A 21267-nucleotide genomic window follows, 5' to 3' on the forward strand; every position below is an offset into this window, starting at 1 on the left:
GCATTATTTCCTGTAAATGTAAACAAACTTGTTTGTTTTAGTGATTGTCTGAACAAGAAGTAGGACTGAGTGGACTTGTAGGCTCTAAAGTTTTACATTGTTTTGTTTATGAGTACAGGTATGAAACAAAAAAAATCTACATTTGTAAGTTGCATTTCACAATAAACAGATTACACTACGGTACTTTTATGAGGGGAATTGAAATATACTGTTTCTTTTATCATTTTTACAGTGCAAATATTTGTAATAAAAAAATATAAAGTGAGCAGTATACACTTCGTATTCTGTATTGTAATTGAAATCAATATATTTGAAAATGTAGAAACACATCCAAAATATTTAATAAATTTCAATTGGTATTGTATCGTTTAACAGTGCAATTAAAACTACGATTAATCACGATTAATTTTTAAAATAACAATTTTTTTGAGTTAATCATGTGAGTTAACCGCAATTAATCGACAGCGCTACTTTTAATCATACACATGGAAATTGTTAATTTTTTCCACTGGGGAAGCTAGTTAACTTAAATTCATTCAGGAAAAATAGATTTTTTTAAAAAGAGAAAAATATGAATAAAGATTCATTTTTAAAAACCTTACTTTTAGTGACAGTTTCAGATTAATAGAACAATGCATTATTTTCAAGAGGCATAAATAAGACTAAAGAATACCTTGCTCTGTCTTAGTAAGTGCTGGAGAATGAAGGCCCCTTGGATATGCATTGTGTATGTGAGGATTTTGGAATATTTTGTGCAAGGCAATGACAACTATTACATTCTCTTGTATGTAATACCATTTCCAGAAATTATGCCTTCTAGAAATATGGGTGCAAGAAGATAGATTAACAAATGGATCAAAATAGCAAGATAACTTATATTTTACCACCTAGAAATTCAAATTACATCTTGAAAAAGCCCAGCAAAACTTAACCCTTTCCCAGAGGAGGGAACTCCAGTCATTAGGAAAAGGCAGGTGTTAGTAATGGGAGATTCAATCATTAGAAACATAGATAGCTGGGTTTGTGATGACTAGGAGAACCGTATGACTTGCCTGCCTGTGCGAAGGTTGTGGATCTCTCGAGGCATCTAGATAGACTTAAGTGTAGTGCTGGGGTGGAGCCGGTGGTCATGATACATGTAGGTACCAATGACATAGGGAAGGGTAGGAGAGACATCCTGGAGGCCAAATTTAGGCTGCTAGGAAAGAGCCTGAAATCCAGGACCTCTATGGTAGCATTCTCAGAAATGCTTCCAGTTCTACGCGCAGTGTCTGGTAGGCAGGCAGAGCTTCAGAGTCTCAATGTGTGGATGAGACGATGGTGTAGAGAGGAGGGGTTTAGATTTATTAGGAACTGGGGAAACTTTGGGGATAGGGGGAGCCTATATAGGAAGGATAGGCTCCACCTAAACCAAAGTGGATCTGGACTGCTGGCACTTAACATTAAAAAGGTTACAGAGCAGTTTTTAAACTAAGAGATGGGGGAAAGCCAATTGTTGCAGAGGAGCACATGGATCGGACAGAGACTTCTTTTAGAGGAGAGTCTATTGATAGAGATTCTCTAGGTTCTAGTCAGAAGGAGAGGATGGAACAGGATATAGTATGGGCGAGATCAGATGAGAAACATTCACATAAAGAATCTGACACATCAGAAAAGGGAAGACAAATAAATAGTGACAAGTTTTTAAAGTGCTTGTACACAAATGCTAGAAGTCTAAATAATAAGATGGGTAAACTAGAGTGCCTCGTGTTAAAGGAGGATATTGATATAATAGGCATCACAGAAACCTGGTGGAGTGGGTACAATCAATGGGACACAATCATTCCGGGGTACAAAATATATCGGAAGGACAGAACAGGTCATGCGGGGTTGGGGTGGGAGGGTGGCACTTTATGTGAAAGAAAATGTAGAATCAAATGAAGTAAAAATCTTAAATGAATCCACATGTTCCATAGAATCTCTATGGATAGTAATTCCATGCTCTAATAAGAATATAACAGTAGGGCTCTATTATCAACCACCTGATCAGGATAGTGATAGTGATGATGAAATGCTAAGGGAGATTAGAGAGTCTATCAAAATGAAGAACTCTATAATAGTGGGGGATTTCAATTATCCCCATATTGACTGGGTACATGTCACCTCAGGATGAAATGCAGAGACAAAATTTCTCGATACTTTAAATGACTGCTTCTTGGAGCAGCTGGTACAGGAACCCACAAGGGGAGAGACAATTCTCGATTTAGTCCTGAGTGGAGCGCAGGATCTGGTCCAAAAGGTAACTATAACATGACCACTTGGAAATAGTGATCATAATATAATAACATTTAACATTCCTCTGGTGGAAAGAACACCTCAACAGCCCAACACTGTGGCATTTAATTTCAGAAAGGGGAACTATGCAAAAATGAGGGGGTTAGTTAAATAGAAATTAAAAGGTACAGTGACTAGAGTGAAATCCCTGCAAGCTGCATGGACCCTTTTCAAAGACACCATAATAGAGGCCCAACTTAAATGTATACCCCAAATTAAAAAACATAGTAAAAGAACTAAAAAAGAGCCACCGTAGCTTAACAACCATGTAAAAGAAGCAGTGAGAGAGAAAAAGGCATCTTTTAAAAAGCAGAGGTCAAATGCTAGTGAGGTAAATAGAAAGGAGCATAACACTGCCAAATTAAGTGTAAAAATGTAATAAGAAATGCCAAAAAGGAGTTTGAAGAACAGTTAGCCAAAAACTCAAAAAACATTTTGTTATTACCTTTTAAGTACATCAGAAGCAGGAAGCCTGCTAAACAACCAGTGGGGCCCCTGGACTGTCGAGACACAAAAGGAGTACTTAAAGACGATAAAGTCATTGCGGAGAAACTAAATGAATTCTTCATGGTTGAGGATGTTAGGGAGATTCCCAAACCTGAGCCATCCTTTGTAAGTGACAAATCTGAGGAATTGTCACAGATTGAAATGTCACTAGAGGAGGTTTTGGAATTAATTGATAAACTTAACAGTAACAAGTCACCGGGACCAGAACTCTTCACCCAAGAGTTCTGAAAGAACTCAAATGTGAAATTGCGGAACTATTAACTATGGTTTATAACCTGTCCTTTAAATCGGCTTCTGTACCCAATGACTGGAAGATAGCTAATGTAACGCCAATATTTAAAAAGGGCCCTAGAGGTGATCCTGGCAATTACAGACCGATAAGTCTAATGTCAGTACTGGGCAAATTAGTTGAAACAATAGTAAAGAATAAAGTTGTCAGACACATAGAAGAACATAACTTGTTGGGCAAAAGTCAACATGGTTTCTTTAAAAGGAAATCATGTCTTACTAATCTATTAGAGTTCTTTGAAGGGGTCAACAAACATGTGGACAAGGGGGAATCCAGTGGACATAGTGTACTTAGATTTCCAGAAAGCCTTTGACAAGGTCCCTCACCAAAGTTCTTATGTAAATTAAGTTGTCATGGGATAAGATGGAAGATCCTTTCATGGATTGAGAACTGGTTAAAAGACAGGGAACAAAGGATAGGAATAAATGGTAAATCTTCAGAATGGAGAGGGGTAACTAGAGGTGTTCCCAAAGGGTCAGTCCTAGGACCAATCCTATTCAACTTATTCATAAATGATCTGGAGAAAGGGGTAAAAAGTGAGGTGGCAAAGTTTGCAGATGATACTAAACTGCTCAAGATAGTTAAGACCAAAGCAGACTGTGAAGAACTTCAAAAAGATCTCACAAAACTAAGTGATTGGGCAACAAAATGGCAAATAAATTTAATGTGGATAAATGTAAAGTAATGCACATTGGAAAAAAGAATCCCAACTATACATACAATATGATGGGGGCTAATTTAGCTACAACTAATCAGGAAAGAGACCTTGGAGTCATCGTGGATAGTTTTCTGATGATGTCCACACAGTGTGCAGCGGCAGTCAAAAAAGCAATCAGGATGTTAAGAATCGTAAAAAAAAGGGATAGAGAATAAGACTGAGAATATCTTATTGCCCTTATATAAATCGATGGTGCGCCCACATCTTGAATACTGCGTACAGATGTGGTCTCCTCATCTCAAAAAAGATATACTGGCATTAGAAAAAGTTCAGAAAATGGCAACTAAAATTATTAGGGGTTTGGAACAGGTCCCATATGAGGAGAGATTAAAAAGGCTAGGACTTTTCAGCTTAGAAAAGAGGATACTAAGGGGGGGATATAATAGAGGTATATAAAATCATTAGTGGTGTGGAGAAAGTGAATAAGGAAAAGTTATTTACTTGTTCCCATAACATAAGACCTAGGAGCCACCAAATGAAATTAGTGGGCAGCAGGTTTAAAACAAATAAAAGGAAGTTATTCACACAGCGTACAGTCAACCTGTGAAACTCCTTGCCTGAGGAGGTTGTGAAGGCTAGGACTATAACAGGGTTTAAAAGAGAACTAGATAAATTCATGGAGGTTAAGTCCATTAATGGCTATTAGCCAGGATGGGTAAGGAATGGTGTCCCTAGCCTCTGTTTGTCAGATGATGGAGATGGATGGCAGGAGAGAGATCACTTGATCATTACCTGTTAGGTTCACTCCCTCTGGGGCACCTGGCATTGGCCACTGTCGGTAGACAGGATACTGGGCTGGATGGACCTTTGGTCTGACCCAATATGGCCGTTCTTATGGTCTTATGTACTTAAGTGCAGCTTTCATTTATTCTTTAGTACAAAGTCACCGCCTCCAACCACAGTCTTCCCTGTTAGACCCTCCATCACTCAAAAGTTTAAATTCTAAACTGTTTTTTAAAAAAGCAAATAAAATTTTTAAAATAGTTCTTTCTCATTTTTACCTTTTATATCCTATATCTGTAGCCTTTTATAAGCGTGCCCATGGTTTAAAATAATTAGGATGTTAAATTTTCCCAGTTTGATAGTGTGTGTGTGTGTGTGTGTGTGTGTGTGTGTGTGTGTAAGTAAGGGAGAGACAGGGACTCTTGCAATGGAAATATAGAACAGACAAAAAAAAGAAGGGAAATATTAAATTTAAATTGCCTCAACCTGTATGCGGACTACATATGCATCTGCCTACTGTTTGAAATATCATCTCTAAATGTACTTTTTCTGTTTAGGATAGCTCTTTTCTTCCAAAGTGCTACCCATTGAAAATGGAGTAGAATAGAATGAATGAAAATGTGTTCCATTTCTTAATAAAGGTGCTGATGACATTAGGAAAACAATGTACAAATAGATTTCTAGTAAATATGCCCTCCCATGCCCACTCCCCCCCCCCCGAAGTGAAAAAACGTTAAATGTGGACAAAATTCTGGTTACTGTAATTAATATACTATATCCTATTGAAGACAATGTGATTCCTTGCATGGATAAGGTGCACAGGATTTGGTCCTATGGCTGTAAAGTCACTGTGAGAACGTGTGGTATCACAGTTTTACCAGCAGATAAGAATCAGATTAGTATATTGTTTTAAAAAGTATATTAACTAATGACATTGCATTAAATACTCTTGGACATTTGGTAGAATTAGAGGCATTATCCTTTATAGACTGCAGTCACTAAAGGGTGAGATCTCACACACTTGAGTAGCTCTGGCATTTCATCCATTACAGGGCACTGATACCCACTGTAGAAAGACTGACCCACAAACTCAGATACAGGGATGCTATCAGGTTCGTTCCAGCCCAGCTCACCACTCCCTTTGAGTAGGGAAAGGCTATAAGAGTGTCTGGCTAGAAAGACATGACACATAGTGCTTTTGAGAAGGCTGGGCTTCATGCCCAAAGGTCGCAGGACTGGACTGAATATCTACTGAGCAATTTTTCAATTTAACTTGTTTTTCTTTTGTTTTATAAACACTTGAGGAAAAGACTCTGCAGATAGACAGCAACTGCTTGGTGTGATTAATCTAATCACCAGCTTAGAATGGTCTATCAGTGTATGGATGAGAAAAGTACAAGTGCAGTAAAGTACTATATTAACATTAATTTTTATAGTTGGCCCAACATGTTTCTTGTACCTACCACATAGAAGATTCTAGTAAGGTATACAGGGTTGAGAAGCAATTTTCTACTAGAAGTGCCTAACTTTTGACTTTGATCTGTGGCTCATGGTTTATGGTTCCCTCCTGGCATCCCCTTTCAGTTCCCCTGCTTTTGACCATCTGCCAGAGTAACTGGGGTTCGTCACAGATACTCCCCTCTCTGCCTTTCCAGCCTTCAGGTAGCCTCCCTGCTTTCAGTGAGAGACCCCGAGGAAACTGAGGGATGGAACTGGCCAGAGAGTGTTGAGCAGTTGGCAAGGGGAAAGGGAAGGAGTTGCAACATCAGCAAATGCTATGGGTGATGAGGAAGCAGCCCAGGTCGGCTGTGAGAAAGTACTGGAGATGGAAAGAGACATAAGAGGGAAGGATAGAAATTATTGTTAATTATTTGTATTACTGTACCACATAAGTGCCCTAGTCATGGACCAGGACCCCACTGTGGTAGGTGCTGTACAAACAGAGCAAAAAATGACCCTGCCCCAAGAAACTTACAATCAAAGTATAAAACAAGAGACAACAGATGAATAAAGACTGACCTGAGAGAACAAGGAATCAGTATTGGCCAGTATGATAGGTAGGGCCATACCAAATTCATGCCTGTGAAAAACATGTCACGGAATGTGAAATCAGACCTCCCCCATGAAATATAGCTATTGGAGGGCAGGGCTGGGAGTGCCCCAGCCGGGAGCTACCATTCACTAGGCTCCAGCTGCTAGTTTGCTATCAAAATTGGTCAAATATGTGTTATTTTCTAAAAATTATTTTAAGATGTTCTCCTTGCTAGAGACATTATGGGTGGACTTTTCAATTCATTGGGAATTTTACCATTGACTTCAGTGAGTGCAGAGTTAGGCCAGTGCCGAGTGCTTTTGAAAATCCTATTTTATATGCCACATTTCATACTGGATTGTGTTCACACCAAACTAAACACTCTGAAAATATGGACCCTTAGTGGAAGTTCTGACTAAGATTTAATTATAGTGCCATAAATATAGATAATGATCTTGTCTCAATAAAAGATTCAGGATAGGAGTTGATTAACAACAAGGTCTTGAATAAGACTTCAAGATATCTGAAATATTTCTGAAATACTTTAAAAATGTTACGTTTAAGTATATCTATACTCCATATGACAGTCTAAGGTTGTAAGAACTGATTAATACAAGTAATAGATATTCAAAACTAACAAGAGAGAAACTCTGTTTCCTGATGATAGTGGTTACTTTTACAAAGTAAAGGTCACTTTATTTCCCCTCGTATTTTATTAGGATAGCTCAATCAGTTTTCGTTTACCCTCTCACAATGCATTGATGCTGTGGGTAATTACTTTGCCTACTTTCTTTCAAAGGTCCATTTTTGCCTTATGAATTGCTGATGAAGTTGTGAATGTAGTGCACTATGTGTTGATGACATCCACATGACAAATAATGCTAAGCATATAATCTTTTTCTTTACCTTCACATAAATTTAGTTTCATCCTCCCTGTTTAGTGGTTGCCACTGAGAAATGTAAATTCATAAAGAATAGGCACTTTTATGCTGCAGGTTGACATGTAATTCACTGTAATGGATTAAATCTAAACTTACAGTCCCATTCACAAAGTATGGTCAGTCCTTTTAGTAACAGTGCTTTCCTGCCTGAAGCCAAACTGTGGTTAAAGTACACAGTTCCTCTCTATACTGACACTACACGTGCTTTAACTGGGGAGGAAGAAAAGACAGCACGACCACTTACTTTGCTCTGAAGACTTTGCAGAGGAAGCTGTGATGTAGAAGATTCTTTTCATTCCAATATTTTGCTTGACCTCACAAAGCAAACTTCCTGATTTCAGTGTCTTTGGAAATCTAGTTGTTCACCCTGAAGTGCTTGTGTGCCAACAGATGGAAAAATGAACTCCCCTGCCTCTCCCAAGTTATTTTAAAAAACTGAATTTATAGGATTCAGGACCAGATTAAGGCAATTTGGGGCATACTGCAACACATGCCCTCTCCTCACTATGCAGCAGCTGGGGGCCCCATGCAATTGTAAAGAGTCAGGAATGGTGGCATGGGATTCCCCCCGCCTTTTGGATTTTTAGAGCTCCCCACACATTTATCTCAGCTGGAGAGGACAGGGTAGCAGCAGGTCCCCACACATTTATCTCAGCAGTTGGGGTGTACGTGCTTGGACGGGTGGCATTCTGTACTGCTCTCTTGTTCTCCTGCCACACACATTATATTCTGATATGGGAGTGCTGACAAGCTGCCCAGAGCAGTGGGTCTTAGGCCATGTCTACACGTTAGACGCTACAGAAGCATAGTGACAGCGCCATAACTATTTTGCTGTACGCTCTTAGCTTAGATGCAGACTACAGCAATGGAAAGTGTTTTTCTGCCACTGTAGGAACTCCATGTCCTCCAGCAACAGTATCTAGGTTGACTGGGAGCATTCAACCTAGCTGCGTCTACAGTGAGCAGTAAGTTGGCATAGCTATGGCGCTCAGGGGTGTGGATTTTTCACACCCCTGAGCGCCATAGCTATGTTGATATAAATTTTAAGTGTAGACCAGGCCTCAGAGTTTAACACCCCATTGAGATACATGGGGTAATTCGTCCATCGGAGGGCTATTGTCTCAGACTGTTGGCAGACAGCACAGCATGGTTACACTTGGGTCATGTTTTCAAGCTTTTCTTCACACATATGTGAGATAGAAACTGAATTATTTTAAAAAATGAAAGCTGAGATTCTAATGTAATCACTTAAATCCAGGAGCCATGGCCCTAGACACAGGTTTATGGTGTCCATCCATTCATCCAGCCCTCAATGTATCTGGTGACTTTTGTGAAAATTGATTTGAAAGAACTATGATGACTGCTATAGAAATATTTTGAAATAGGCAGAAAATGATAACGGATGTAATCTTGTGCCTAGATACCAAGTGATTAGGCACTTTATAAATAGCTAGACAGATGATAGAGTAATCTTGCATTATGTATCAACTACAGTTTACTAAAAGATAGCATTACCATACCCAGTTAACAAATTAACCATGTACTAAAAATGGAGAGAAAATAATGAACTGTGATTTTTCCTTTCAAAGGCCCATATCAGCCACACAGTCTGTCTTACAAACTAGAACTTGGATCAGACCAGGAAATACCTTCTGACTGGTATCCATTTGCAACTGTACAGTTTGACATGCTTGATGCGTGTGCCTCGGGGACTGAAGTAAAATCGCTGGGCATAGAGTGTGATGTTCAGCCCCAGAAACATTTGAACCAGAAAACTTGCTACAACTGCCAGGTAGTCTTCATTTCTTTACTTTCTGCAGTCTTTTTGTTCTGATACACTATTTACAAAGTATGTGTAGGGCTCTACCAAATTCACCGCCATGAGAAACATGTCATGGACTGTGAAATCAGACCTTCTCCATGAAATGTAGTTTTTGGAGGGGAAGGACAGGGTGGGCACCCCTGCCAGGGGCTCCTACCATTCACCGGGCTCCAGCTGCCAGTCTGTCGGGCTGGGGAAAGACAAGACTTCCTCTTCCCCTGCACGGCCACTCTTTGGGGGAGATCAGACCCACCTCTGGTTATCTCCCCCCGCTGCAGGAAGCTCTGCAGCTTCCCAGCTCTGAAGGCAGCACAGAAGTGAGGGTGTCAATCCCGTGCCCAGCCTACAACAGCTTTGCGACCCGCTCCATGTCTCCATTTTAGTTTGGGACCCTCACAATTAAAAAACTGAAATTTCAGATGTAAACATCTAAAAATATGAAACTGACCCATTTTAAAACCCTCTGGCCATGAAATTGACCAAAACTGATGGTGAATTTGGTAAGGCCCTAAGTGTGTGTGACTTGCATTTTAAGCATATGATCTTGCATGCATTTATTTATTGGCTTAATGGCTTTGAACACAGTGATTATTTAATAAAAGAATATCCTTGATCTGAACACATGATTCTTAGAGATGGGGCCCAAACCAGACCTGCTAAACCAACTTCCCTTTTCCCCACCAAACAAATTTTGGATGTGGTGATTTGAAATTCATTGGATCTCAAGTCCTGTATTTCAGGCCTCCACCTGTAGGGCTTGATTCTGTACCCACTGAAGTCCATGTCAAAAATCCCATTGACTTCAGTAGTGCACGATCAGACTTATGATACCTAATCATTTGCTAATGTTGTTCTTGTATATTTTCTAACCACAGGTTGAAATTGAAAAGAAGTGGATCAGGCTTGATGGAGAAGACCCAGATAAGGCTAGCAACTGCCTAATGCAGTAAAAGGAGACGAGGCACTGTAATACATGGTTACGTGTTCTTTAAATATGAAAACAATGAAGGAAAATGTTAGTGGGTATTAATTTCCATAGTAAATATTTTTTATTGTAAGAAAAAGTGCAATGATCTAATGTATAATAAATACAGTAGTTGAAAATCCACTTTTCACAATTTTTGTAATGCTTCTGGGTCTGATACTGCAAATTGTTAGTCATTTAATTAGCCTTAATTCAAATGAGCAGCCCAGTATGGGATTACTGGTGTGAGTAAGCACTGATTGTACAGTTAGAGGTTTGCAGGACTGAGCCCTTAGTGTACAGACTGTAATATATGTCTCTGCAAAGTATCTATTACTTGTGAATGGTCTCATGCTCCATGATGAGAACTTATATCGCTATTCTAAAAAAATTATCTTTTGGCCGTATCGATATTTAACAATAAAAACATCCAAAATGGCACAAACCAGGACCTGGATAGTGTGCAGCAGGATCAATTGCATATTTGAGTGCAGTTTGTAAATATGCAGTTTGTAAATCTCCATGTTTGTGAACAGCACAAGCATACACTTATTTCCCAATAAGAGTTTCCACATAATGTAGAGTGAGAGCATTTCCTCAGGAATAAAACTGCTAATTCTCTCCCTTCAGGGGTTGTAAATGTTGCTCTCACTGTTTCCTCTAAGATTGTTGAATGCAAAATCTCAGGCAATCTTGATTGAAATTCCCATGCCAAGGTGAGGCTAATTTATTTCAGTGCCTCGGAGAGTGAACAGGGCCTGACCCTCAGCTGACATAAATCAGCATAGCTCCATTAAGTTCAATGCAGCTTTGCCAATTTACATGAGTTGAGAATCTGGCCTTATGAGTTATAAAGGTGGCTAATCACTACTTGTTGTTTTTTGTTATTTTGGATGTCTTTCAAGACTCAAGTTCCAGATGTTGGTTTGAAACTAGAGCCTGTACGGCATCACTGCCTTGAACTGTAAGGCAGAGGGGAATGCAAACGTACAGGGAAAGTTAGAATTGTCCTTACATTGCCATCTATAAAGGAATTTGCTACAGAGGAAAATTGATGGTTATATTTATATACCAGGCTTTAGGGATTTATATCCTCTAGGAATTTTTGTATTTTTTAACCAGAATTTTTTTTGTCTGGCTTTATTTTATGATCAAAGTTCTGATTTTTTTAAGGCTTAATTGTTTAAAAATGTCCACTGAAGTTACCTGCGTTCATATGTGGTTTGACTTGGTGCTTGGGGCAGACAGGAATACACACTAGGACCACTGGTATAATCGTACATGATGATCAGTGTCTACTCAACATAGCTAAGGACTGGAAGCACAAGTCATCACTGATTATGTTGACAGAATTGTGTGGGGAAGCATGTCTGCCTTTTGCTCGGCTAATGCTATGGGCACTTAAACTCATTCAACTACATTGGTCACTTAAAATGTCAACATTTACTAACATTACCAAAGAGCAATTACTGTTGCTCCTTTGCCAAGTGGAAGCAGAATTTTGAGATCTTGCAGGTCAGTTTTACATTTGGAGCAGAAATCACTGATGCAGAGTAGGGTATTTTCTTAGTGTAATTCAGCTGCGACACAACGCCATCCAAGATCACCTGGCCAGAGCCATCCTGCCACCCATGGGGAAAGTTACTGTAAACTCCACCATCCCTGGAACCGACAGCCAACTGCGACTGGACATCATCATCACCAACGAAGACCGGAAAAAGATCATCATGGTGGAAGTCACAGTGCCGTTCGAGAACAGGACCCCAGCCTTCCACGATGCCTGAGCTTGAAAGTTAGAGAAATATGCCCCTCTGGCTGAAACCTTGAGAGCTAAGGGTTACCAGGTCCAGACAAATGCACTGATTGTCAGAGCCTTAGGTGCGTGGGACCCCAGTAATGAGTGAGTGCTGAGAGACTGCGGAATCGGTCAACGCTACGCTTGGCTGATGTGGCAACTCATGGTGTTGGACACCATCAGGTGGTCGAGGGACATCTACATAGAACACATCACTGGACATCAGCAATACCAGGAGGGATGAACTAGAGCGCCTATGAGAAGTGCAGTCAGGAAAGTAACAAATACTTTCCCCATGGATTGTATTTTCTAAATGGACAACCAACATAATTCTCAATTACTGAGTGACAATCTCCACTCATTGATATATTTTGCTTTCCACAACCAAATCTCTGTACATCTTTTCATGAGTGATGTACCTGAGTATTCGGATTCTAATATCTAAACTGTATTGTTAAATCTATTCACCTAAATTTGGGTTGTTGCTGATTATGTACTGTATGACTTTAAAAACAAACTTTATATTTGTGGATAATCTAAGCACTATACGCGGATGTACAGACACTCTTTTCCCAACCTATGTATTATATAATTTTTTTAACATTAGTTTTAATAACATTTTTAAATTTGTTTATTTACAACAGGTACACGAGTTCTGTTTTCTCAGACAGGTGGTAACAAACTGGATTTCTGCTGACAGCATTACTATATGTGATGAGCACTTGACATACAGTAGTTATAGGCTCAGTCAAACTCCCATTGAAGTCAATGGAAATCTTTGACAAAATGGGAGTTGGATCTGGGTCTCTAACAATAAGGAGAAACAAAAATTAGTAGTTATGGACAAAGAAATGCACAGCAGAAAATTCTCGGTGCTTGTAAATAAATATCCTACAATGCCTGTGTGGTTCATCCAGGAAAGAAAACATGAGAGGAAACTGATTGTTACTCGATATCCATGTAAAAACCCTGTAATGATTGTGGATGATTCTCTAGCTGCCATTTCTATTGCCCTTCTCTAGTGAGGAATTTGATAATGTATTCCATTAATTGTAGTGCCAAGCTGCTGTTTTTTGCACATTTCTAGATTATGCAACATTAAGTGTACAAAGCTGACAAACATTTGGAAAAAAAAGTATGCTTTCAAGTGTTTCTTTTAGTTAAGCCTACTTGACATGACATAATACTCAATTGCAGTACCAGTTTCCATATATCTGTTTTAACTGTATTTGTCTTTGCTGACCAACAGTTCTAACTAATTATTGACATTAGTAATATTCAGCTATCATTTTGATCATTTATAAATAACTTTGAATCAATATTATGCTTAATTCAAAATATCATTTTGTTCTGTCAGTATAAGTACAAAACAAATCAAGCTGATAATCTTGTAACAAAACATTGTACATGGCATATTGATTTTTTTAAAATTAAAGTTGTATTTCAAACTATAATTTTTTTGTTTCCCTTTATTGAATATTTTATTAAGGTGATTTTATATTTAATAGAATTAAAACCAACAGTTTTCTTTATCACTTCACCATTAAAAGATTTCGCTCTGTATGAATGAGTATAGGGACATTCTGCCTAGATTTTAAATACTGCTGGGTAAACTGGATCACTGGGTAGCTGGACTTTTAGCACAATATGCTAAAAATAAGACTGCCATGGCTCCTTCTAGCCAACATTTCCTCTAAATTCTCTGAGATAGTTGAATGTAACCTAATGAACACACAATTCCTAAAATTTTGACAAGTTATATGGACAGCACGGAATGAATAGTTACTGCCTACCAGTATCACCATGTGGAAATGTGTTAATATTCAGAGATTTGAAGGCACAGACTTCAAAGAATTGGATTAACAAAACAAACACCACAGGCTAATTTTACTCCTGGTACAAAGAGGTCGTCAGTGTTAATGGTGTAACTGAATAGAACTCCCAAGGTGAATTTAGCTCCTAGAGAAGAAGGTTTCTGAAGATATAATTAAGTAATTCAGGTTTCAGAGTAGTAGCCGTGTTAGTCTGTATCTGCAAAAAAAAGAACAGGAGTATTTGTGGCACCTTAGAGACTAACAAATTTATTTGAGCGCGATGAAGTAGGCTGTAGCCCACGAAAGCGTATGCTCAAATAAATTTGTTAGTCTCTAAGGTGCCACAAGTACTCCTGTTCTTTTTTAAATAATTCAGCCAACTAAAACCAGGGATTAATTTTCCTAAGAAACATGTGTCAGTCTATACCTGCAAATCAGACACCCAATTAGACAGTTTCCCCACTATCCTACAGGAACTATACCTGTAAGAATTGCCTGAAGATTGAAACTATTCGTATATTCATCACAGTTGTTATCATAGAATCATAGACTATCAGGGTTGGAAGGGACTTCAGGAGGTCATCTAGTCCAACCCCCTGCTCAAAGCAGGACCAATCCCCAACTAAATCATCCCAACCAGGGCTTTGTCAAGCCTGACCTTAAAAACCTCTAAGGAAGGAAATTCCACCACCTCCTTAGCTAACCCATTCCAGTGCTTCACCACCCTCCTAGTGAAAAAGTTTTCCCAATATCCAACCTAAACCTCCCCCACTGCAACTTGAGACCATTCGTCCTTGTTCTGTCATCTGGTACCACTGAGAACAGTCTAGATCCATCTTCTTTGGAACCGCCTTTCAGGTAGTTGAAAGCAGCTATCAAATCCCTCCTCATTCTTCTCTTCTGCAAACTAAATGATCTCAGTTCCCTCAGCCTCTCCTCATAAGTCATGTGCTTCAGCCTCCTCATCATTTTTGTTGCCCTCCGCTGGACTCTTTCCAATTTTTCCACATTCTTCTTGTAGTGTGGGGCCCAAAACTGGACACAGTACTCCATATGAGGCCTCACCAATGTCGAATAGAGGGGAATGATCACGTCCCTCGATCTGCTGGCAATGCCCCTACTTATACAGCCCAAAATGCCGTTAGCCTTCTTGGCAACAAGGGCACACTGTTGACTCATATCCAGCTTCTCGTCCACTGTAACCCCTAGGTCCTTTTCTGCAGAACTGCTGCCTAGCCATTCGGTCCCTAGTCTGTAGCAGTGCATGGGATTCTTCCATCAATGCTATCATATTTCCTGTATTATTGAAATCAGTAGACCATTCTCTGAAATACTGAGAAATGTAGTTAGTATCCACAATGCCAATTAAATTAAACCCAGTGAATCACTACATGTTAAACTATCTTGATATCAAGTAAATATTGTCTCATTCCCTTATACCATTTTTATACCTAAGTCAACTCCAGAGAAAATAACCATTGGTAAATCTACATCAAAATGTTAGATGAGTCACTGTAACTCAGTTTAGCAGCACATGTGCTCGTTAAAAATTTAAAAACATTTTTGCTATGCTTCTAAGTCCGTTGGGTGGCAGCCAGTTTGTTCAATGAAGTCTTCCTGCTGCTGTTTTGGAGACCTCAGTGGAATGTGCACATAACAGGTACATTGTGATCTGGGGCCAGAGCTGGTGCTAGGCATAAGCAGATTAGGCAATTGCTTAGGGCCCATGCAGCTCAAGAGGGCCCCCTATTCACTTTTTATTATTTGTTGAGTGGGGCCCTGTGACGGTGCGGACTGGCCCCACACTGGGACTGAGAGGGTAAATCCTTCCCTGCTGGCAGAAGAAGCCACGCCCCTGAGGCTCTGCTGGGCATGCTGCAACCGGGAGTCAAGTATAAAAGCCTGCAGAGCTGCTCAGTCAGGGCTGGGGGCTGAGGAAGGAGGACACCCAGCAGAGGCTCCAGCCCAGGAGCAATTGCGACCCTTACCGAAGAGAGCTGAGGCGCCAGGGACCGGGACCGGAGACTGACAGCTGTTGGAACCCCAGGGAGTGCTGGGTGCTGAAGAACCTGGAGACCCTGATGCCACAGGCACTGCTATGTTTGGAGAACTGGTAGGAAGTGACCCAGGGAAGGGAAGGGAGTGGTTTCTCCCACCACTCTGAGGGCAGCGTGTTGTAGTGGGATTCCTCGCTAACCCGTGGCGGATCACGCCGTCACTGACAGGGCCCTGGGTTGGAGCCCAGTAAAGGCGGGTGGGCCCGGGCTCCCCTACTGGGGGTCTCTAAAGCCCCCCCCCATTTTGGTGACAACATAGTTCACCGACCCTGTTTTACCTCAAGGAGATAGATGAACTCCGACCGCTGGGCCGTACTATCCTACGAGGGGAAGAGAATTTAGAGAGACTCTGGCCATTGGGCCACACTGCTTTAGGAGCGCACTATTTGGACTCCAGCTGCAAGGCTGTGCTATCCCCCGGAGATAAGAGAATTTAGAGAGACTCCAGCCATTGGGCCAGGCTGCTTTAGGAGCACACTATAGGGACTCCGTCCACTAGGCCGCGCTATCCCACCAGGGGAAGAGGATTTAGAGGGACTCTGGCCATTGGGCCATACAGCCCTGACTACCGGGGAGGTAATAGAACCGACGTAGAGGTGGGGCTAACCTCGCCCTGCCTTGAATTGAAGGGGTTGACGAGGTACAAAACCCGCCACAGGCCCCACCAAATATTCCTGCTTATGGTCCTCAATGGACTTGCACCAGCACTGTCTGGGGCAGTGTATTCAGCCTGACCCCCTCATGAAAAAGCTGCTATTACTATTCATTTTTTATATGCATTATGGTAGAGTTTGGGGCTGCAATGTTCCAAGAGCTGTACAAGATCACAATTGATGTTTATGCAGTATGGGCTACTTATAAATCTCTGTGAGCTATATGATAAATTAGGTGTGTGGAAAAGTGTGCTGTGAAATTGCTGGAATACAAATAAACAGGTTAAGCTATTTATTTTTGGAACACTTTTTTTTTCTGGTACAAGCTGTGCCATTATTTTATATTCTACTTTTTTTTCAGCGGCACTAGCAGTGTGTAATTTATTGCAATAGTAAACATGACATGTTGTTGTCAAGGCTGATTCCCCATGATGGCACTTTGAGTGCAGAAGGTGGGGGCCCTCAAGGATTCTAAAAATTAATACTGGTCACTCTAGGCTTGTATTAAACTCCCAAGGTTACAGCTTCTCTCTGACCTTGTATGGGTAGATGCAGCCACCACCCAAGTGGGGAAAAAAAACAATCCTTTAAACCCAGGAAGGCGCACTTGGGAATTCTTCCCTGTGGGGTGCCCTCGAGCCCTTTCACCCCCTCCTCCGGGGAACAGCTGAGAAAGAAAACAAAGGAAATTAGCTTTTGCCACCAGCTAATTAAATAACATATGCACAAATGTTTTAGGACACAAAAATCCTAATCCTGTTCTTAAAAAAAGTTGTAAGAGATGTTCACATCCAAAGTAGAAGCCTTTCTGGAAGAAATTTTTTTTAAAAGTTAAATCCTGCTTTTAACCCTACTGCCATCAATGTGGTTGCATAGTTCTATATGTGGATAAGAATTTGGCATATTATCAGTGATTTCACATCATATAGTATTGGGATGAATCTGTTCACTCAATTCTCGTTAACCTTTCCCTCCCACTCTCCCCTTTTGGGAATGACCTGACTGAAAATAGATTGAACCATAAGAAATTATGTGAGGAATAAGACCCCAGATCTTTTGCTCACCAGTAGAGAGTTCTGCATGATCCAAAGTGATGAGCGGATCAGGAACAGAAATAGGCAGACAGAGGGTTAGAGTGTGAGAGCAGCAGCCTGGGAGCTAACTGCAGAGAGAAGGCCAGGTAGCAACGCCTGATGCAGGAACCACAGCTAGAGACCAGGAAGAGAATTTGCCCCTGTAGGGCTGAGAGAAGAAGTTGGCCTATAGCAGGGCTAAGAATTGAAAAACAGCCCTGTAACAAAGCAGCAGTGTAGCTGTGCGAGACCAGGGAAGCTACTGAGGACTGGGTGTTGGAAATAGCTGAGCTAATGAGGGAAAGAGTGGATTGAACAATCAGCTGGGGAAGAACAAGGTGTGAGAGAAGCCTCACACAGAGACTGTGTGTGTGTGCATGGTGGGGAGAATGTGGTGCGTATTTGGTCACAAGCAGAAACTGTTCAGCAAGGGACATGGTGTAACGATGCTGGTTCTGGTGGGACCCAACTGAGAGTGCCAATTCAGGATAAATTGCTCAAACAGGGCAGTTACAGCCCAAGGCTGGGGTTTTTCCACCTCTAAGGCAAACCAAACCAGCCAGACAGTGAAGACTTTGGTTTCACTCCACTGGCTAACCACAAGTCACACAAAATGGCCACATCAACACCACCCTATACCGAAAACCCACCGACCGCTATGCCTACCTTCATGCCTCCAGCTTCCACCCCAGACACACCACACGATCCATCGTCTACAACCAAGCACTGAGGTAGAACTGCGTCTTCTCCAACCCCTCAGACAGAGACCAACACCTACAAGATCTTCACCAAGCATTCTCAAAACTACGATACCCGCACAAGGAAATAAGGAAACAAATCAGCAGAGCCAGACGTGTACCCAGAAGCCTCCTGCTACAAGACAAGCCCAAGAAAGAAACCAACAGAACTCCACTGGCCATCACCTACAGTCCTCAGCTTAAACCTCTCCAACGCATCATCAGTGATCTACAACCCGTCCTGGACAATGATCCCTCTCTTTCACAGACCTTGGGAGGCAGGCCAGTCCTCGCCCACAGACAACCTGCCAATCTTAAGCATATTCTCACCAGCAACCACACACCGCACCATAACAACTCTAACTCAGGAACCAATCCATGCAACAAACCTCAATGCCAACTCTGCTCACATATCTACACCAACAACACCATCACAGGACCTAACCAGATCAGCTACAACATCACCGGTTCATTCATGTGCATGTCCACCAATGTTCTTTATGCCATCATGTGCCAGCAATGCCCCTCTGCTATGTACATTGGCCAAACTGGACAGTCACTACGTAAAAGGATAAATGGACACAAGTCAGATATCAGGAATGGCAATATACAAAAACCTGTAGGAGAACACTTCAACCTCCCTAGCCACACAATAGCAGATGTAAAGGTAGCCATCTTACAGCAAAAAAAACGTCAGGACCAGACTTCAAAGAGAAACTGCTGAGCTTCAGTTCATTTGCAAATTTGACACCATCAGATCAGGATTAAACAAAGATTGTGAATGGCTAGCCAACTACAGAAGCAGTTTCTCCTCCCTTGGTGTTCACACTTCAACTGCTAGCAGAGGATCTCACCCTCCCTGATTGAACTCACCTCGTTATCTTCAGACTGATTCTTGCCAGCATATTTATACCTGCCCCTGGAAATTTCCATTACATGCATCCGATGAAGTGGGCATTCACCCACGAAAGCTTATGCTCCAATACATCTGTTAGTCTTAAAGGTGCCACAGGACTCTCTGTTGCTTTTTACAGATCCAGACTAACACGGCTACCCCTCTGATACGTGACACCAGTTTTCCAGTATCTCCACCAGTGCCACTCATTATGGGGACAAATGGTTATAAAAACCCAATACCCCAATAAAAGAAAAAAGGTTCTCCTGATCCCAAAGGACCAAACCCCAGACCCAGGTCAATATACAAATCAGATCTCACCCACAAATCACGCTGTTGCCAATCCTTTAGAATCTAAAATCGAAAGGTTTATTCATAAAAGGAAAAAGATAGAGATAAGAGTTAGAACTGGCGGCGAACAGCAGAGGCTAACAGAGGGAGTTTGCCTGGGATCTGTCCGAGAGGAGGTACGCTAAGTGCTGCATTAGGGGGGCTGTGTTGGTGAGTATCTGAGTGTCTGGTGCTGGGACAGTGTCTGTTTGACCGTGTGCTTGATTGCTTGCTTGTTTGTTTGAAAAGTGTGAATTGGGAGTGCTTTGTTCCAGGTGGGCCTTGAGTGGGCCTGACTGGTATATAAGGGCAGTCAGCAGCGAACCAGCTGAGCGGCGAACAGCAGAGGCTAACAGAGGGAGTTCACCTGGGGAGAGCTCACTGAGACTTTCATCTGCGGGTTTCTCTGAGTAGTTACTGCAATAGCTGAGGAAGGTCTTAAGAGGAAGGTGATATGGAAGGTGAGCGATCAGCTGTTGTAACCTGCACAGGTTGTGCCATGTTTGTCTTTCTTCCACAAGACAGAAGTGATTTTGTCTGTACAAAGTGCAAGCTGGTCTCCATATTGGAAGAGAAGGTTTGAGGTCTGGAGAAACAAGTATCGACTCTGCGTTGCATAAGGGAAAATGAAGATTTCCTGGACAAACGTCAGGAGATGCTTCTACGGCCACAACGTTCTGAAGATTCAGAGCAGGCGCAGCAGGGACAGAAGGATGGTGAAGAAGTTTGGCAGCATGTGACCTCCAGAAGGAGAAAGAGGAGCGTCCATGTACCAGCAATGGAGATACAGCTGAGCGATCGTTTCCATGTTCTCTCTACAGGTACTAATGCGGAGAGTGGACTAGATGACCCATCTGAGGAAAGGGAGCAGAAGGAAACTCCAGCGATTGGAAGGCAAAAGATGCACTGGACTAGGGATGGGGGTTCCACAACCACCACTCCCAGGAGGAGGAGGAGGGTGGTGGTGGTCGGGGATTCCCTCCTCAGGGAGACTGAGTCATCTATCTACCGCCCCGACCGGGAAAACCGAGAGGTCTGCTGCTTGCCAGGAGCTAGGATACACGATGTGACGGAGAGACTGACGAGACTCATCAAGCCCTCGGATCGCTACCCCTTCCTGCTTCTCCACATGGGCACCAATGATACTGCCAAGAATGACCTTGAGCAGATCACTGCAGACTACGTGGCTCTGGGAAGAAGGATAAAGGAGTTTGAGGCGCAAGTGGTGTTCTCGTCCATCCTCCCTGTGCAAGGAAAAGGCCTGGGTAGAGACCGTCGAATTGTGGAAGTCAACGAATGGCTACGCAGGTGGTGTCAGAGAGAAGGCGTTGGATTCTTTGATCATGGGGTGGTGTTCCAAGAAGGAGGAGTGCTAGGCAGAGACGGGCTCCACCTAACGAAGAGAGGGAAGAGCATCTTCGCCAGCAGGCTGGCTAACCTAGTGAGGAGGGCTTTAAACTAGGTTCACCGGGGAAAGGAGACCAAAGCCCTGAGGTAAATGGGGAAATGGGATCCTGGGAGGAAGCACGAGCAGGAGAGTGCAAGAGGGGAGGACTCCTGTCTCATACTGAGAAAGAGGGACGATGGATGAGTTATCTTAAGTG

General features: G+C 41.8%; 1 protein-coding gene across 3 annotated transcripts in view; it reads left to right on the forward strand.

Moving 5' to 3' along the window:
* The window catches only part of STON1 (stonin 1), a 63615-nt gene extending 50057 nt beyond the window's left edge, over positions 1-13558 (forward strand). For all 3 annotated transcript variants that reach the window (XM_054022575.1, XM_054022573.1, XM_054022574.1), the window contains 2 exons: positions 9113-9315; positions 10221-13558. In XM_054022575.1, coding sequence (XP_053878550.1) covers positions 9113-9315; positions 10221-10295 — 278 coding nt within the window. In that variant the 3' untranslated portion in view covers positions 10296-13558. The remainder of the gene's footprint in view (positions 1-9112; positions 9316-10220) is intronic.
* The last annotated feature ends 7709 nt before the right edge of the window (positions 13559-21267 follow it).

This window comes from Malaclemys terrapin, chromosome 3, assembly GCF_027887155.1.
Source record: "Malaclemys terrapin pileata isolate rMalTer1 chromosome 3, rMalTer1.hap1, whole genome shotgun sequence".
Classification (NCBI taxonomy): domain Eukaryota; kingdom Metazoa; phylum Chordata; order Testudines; family Emydidae; genus Malaclemys; species Malaclemys terrapin.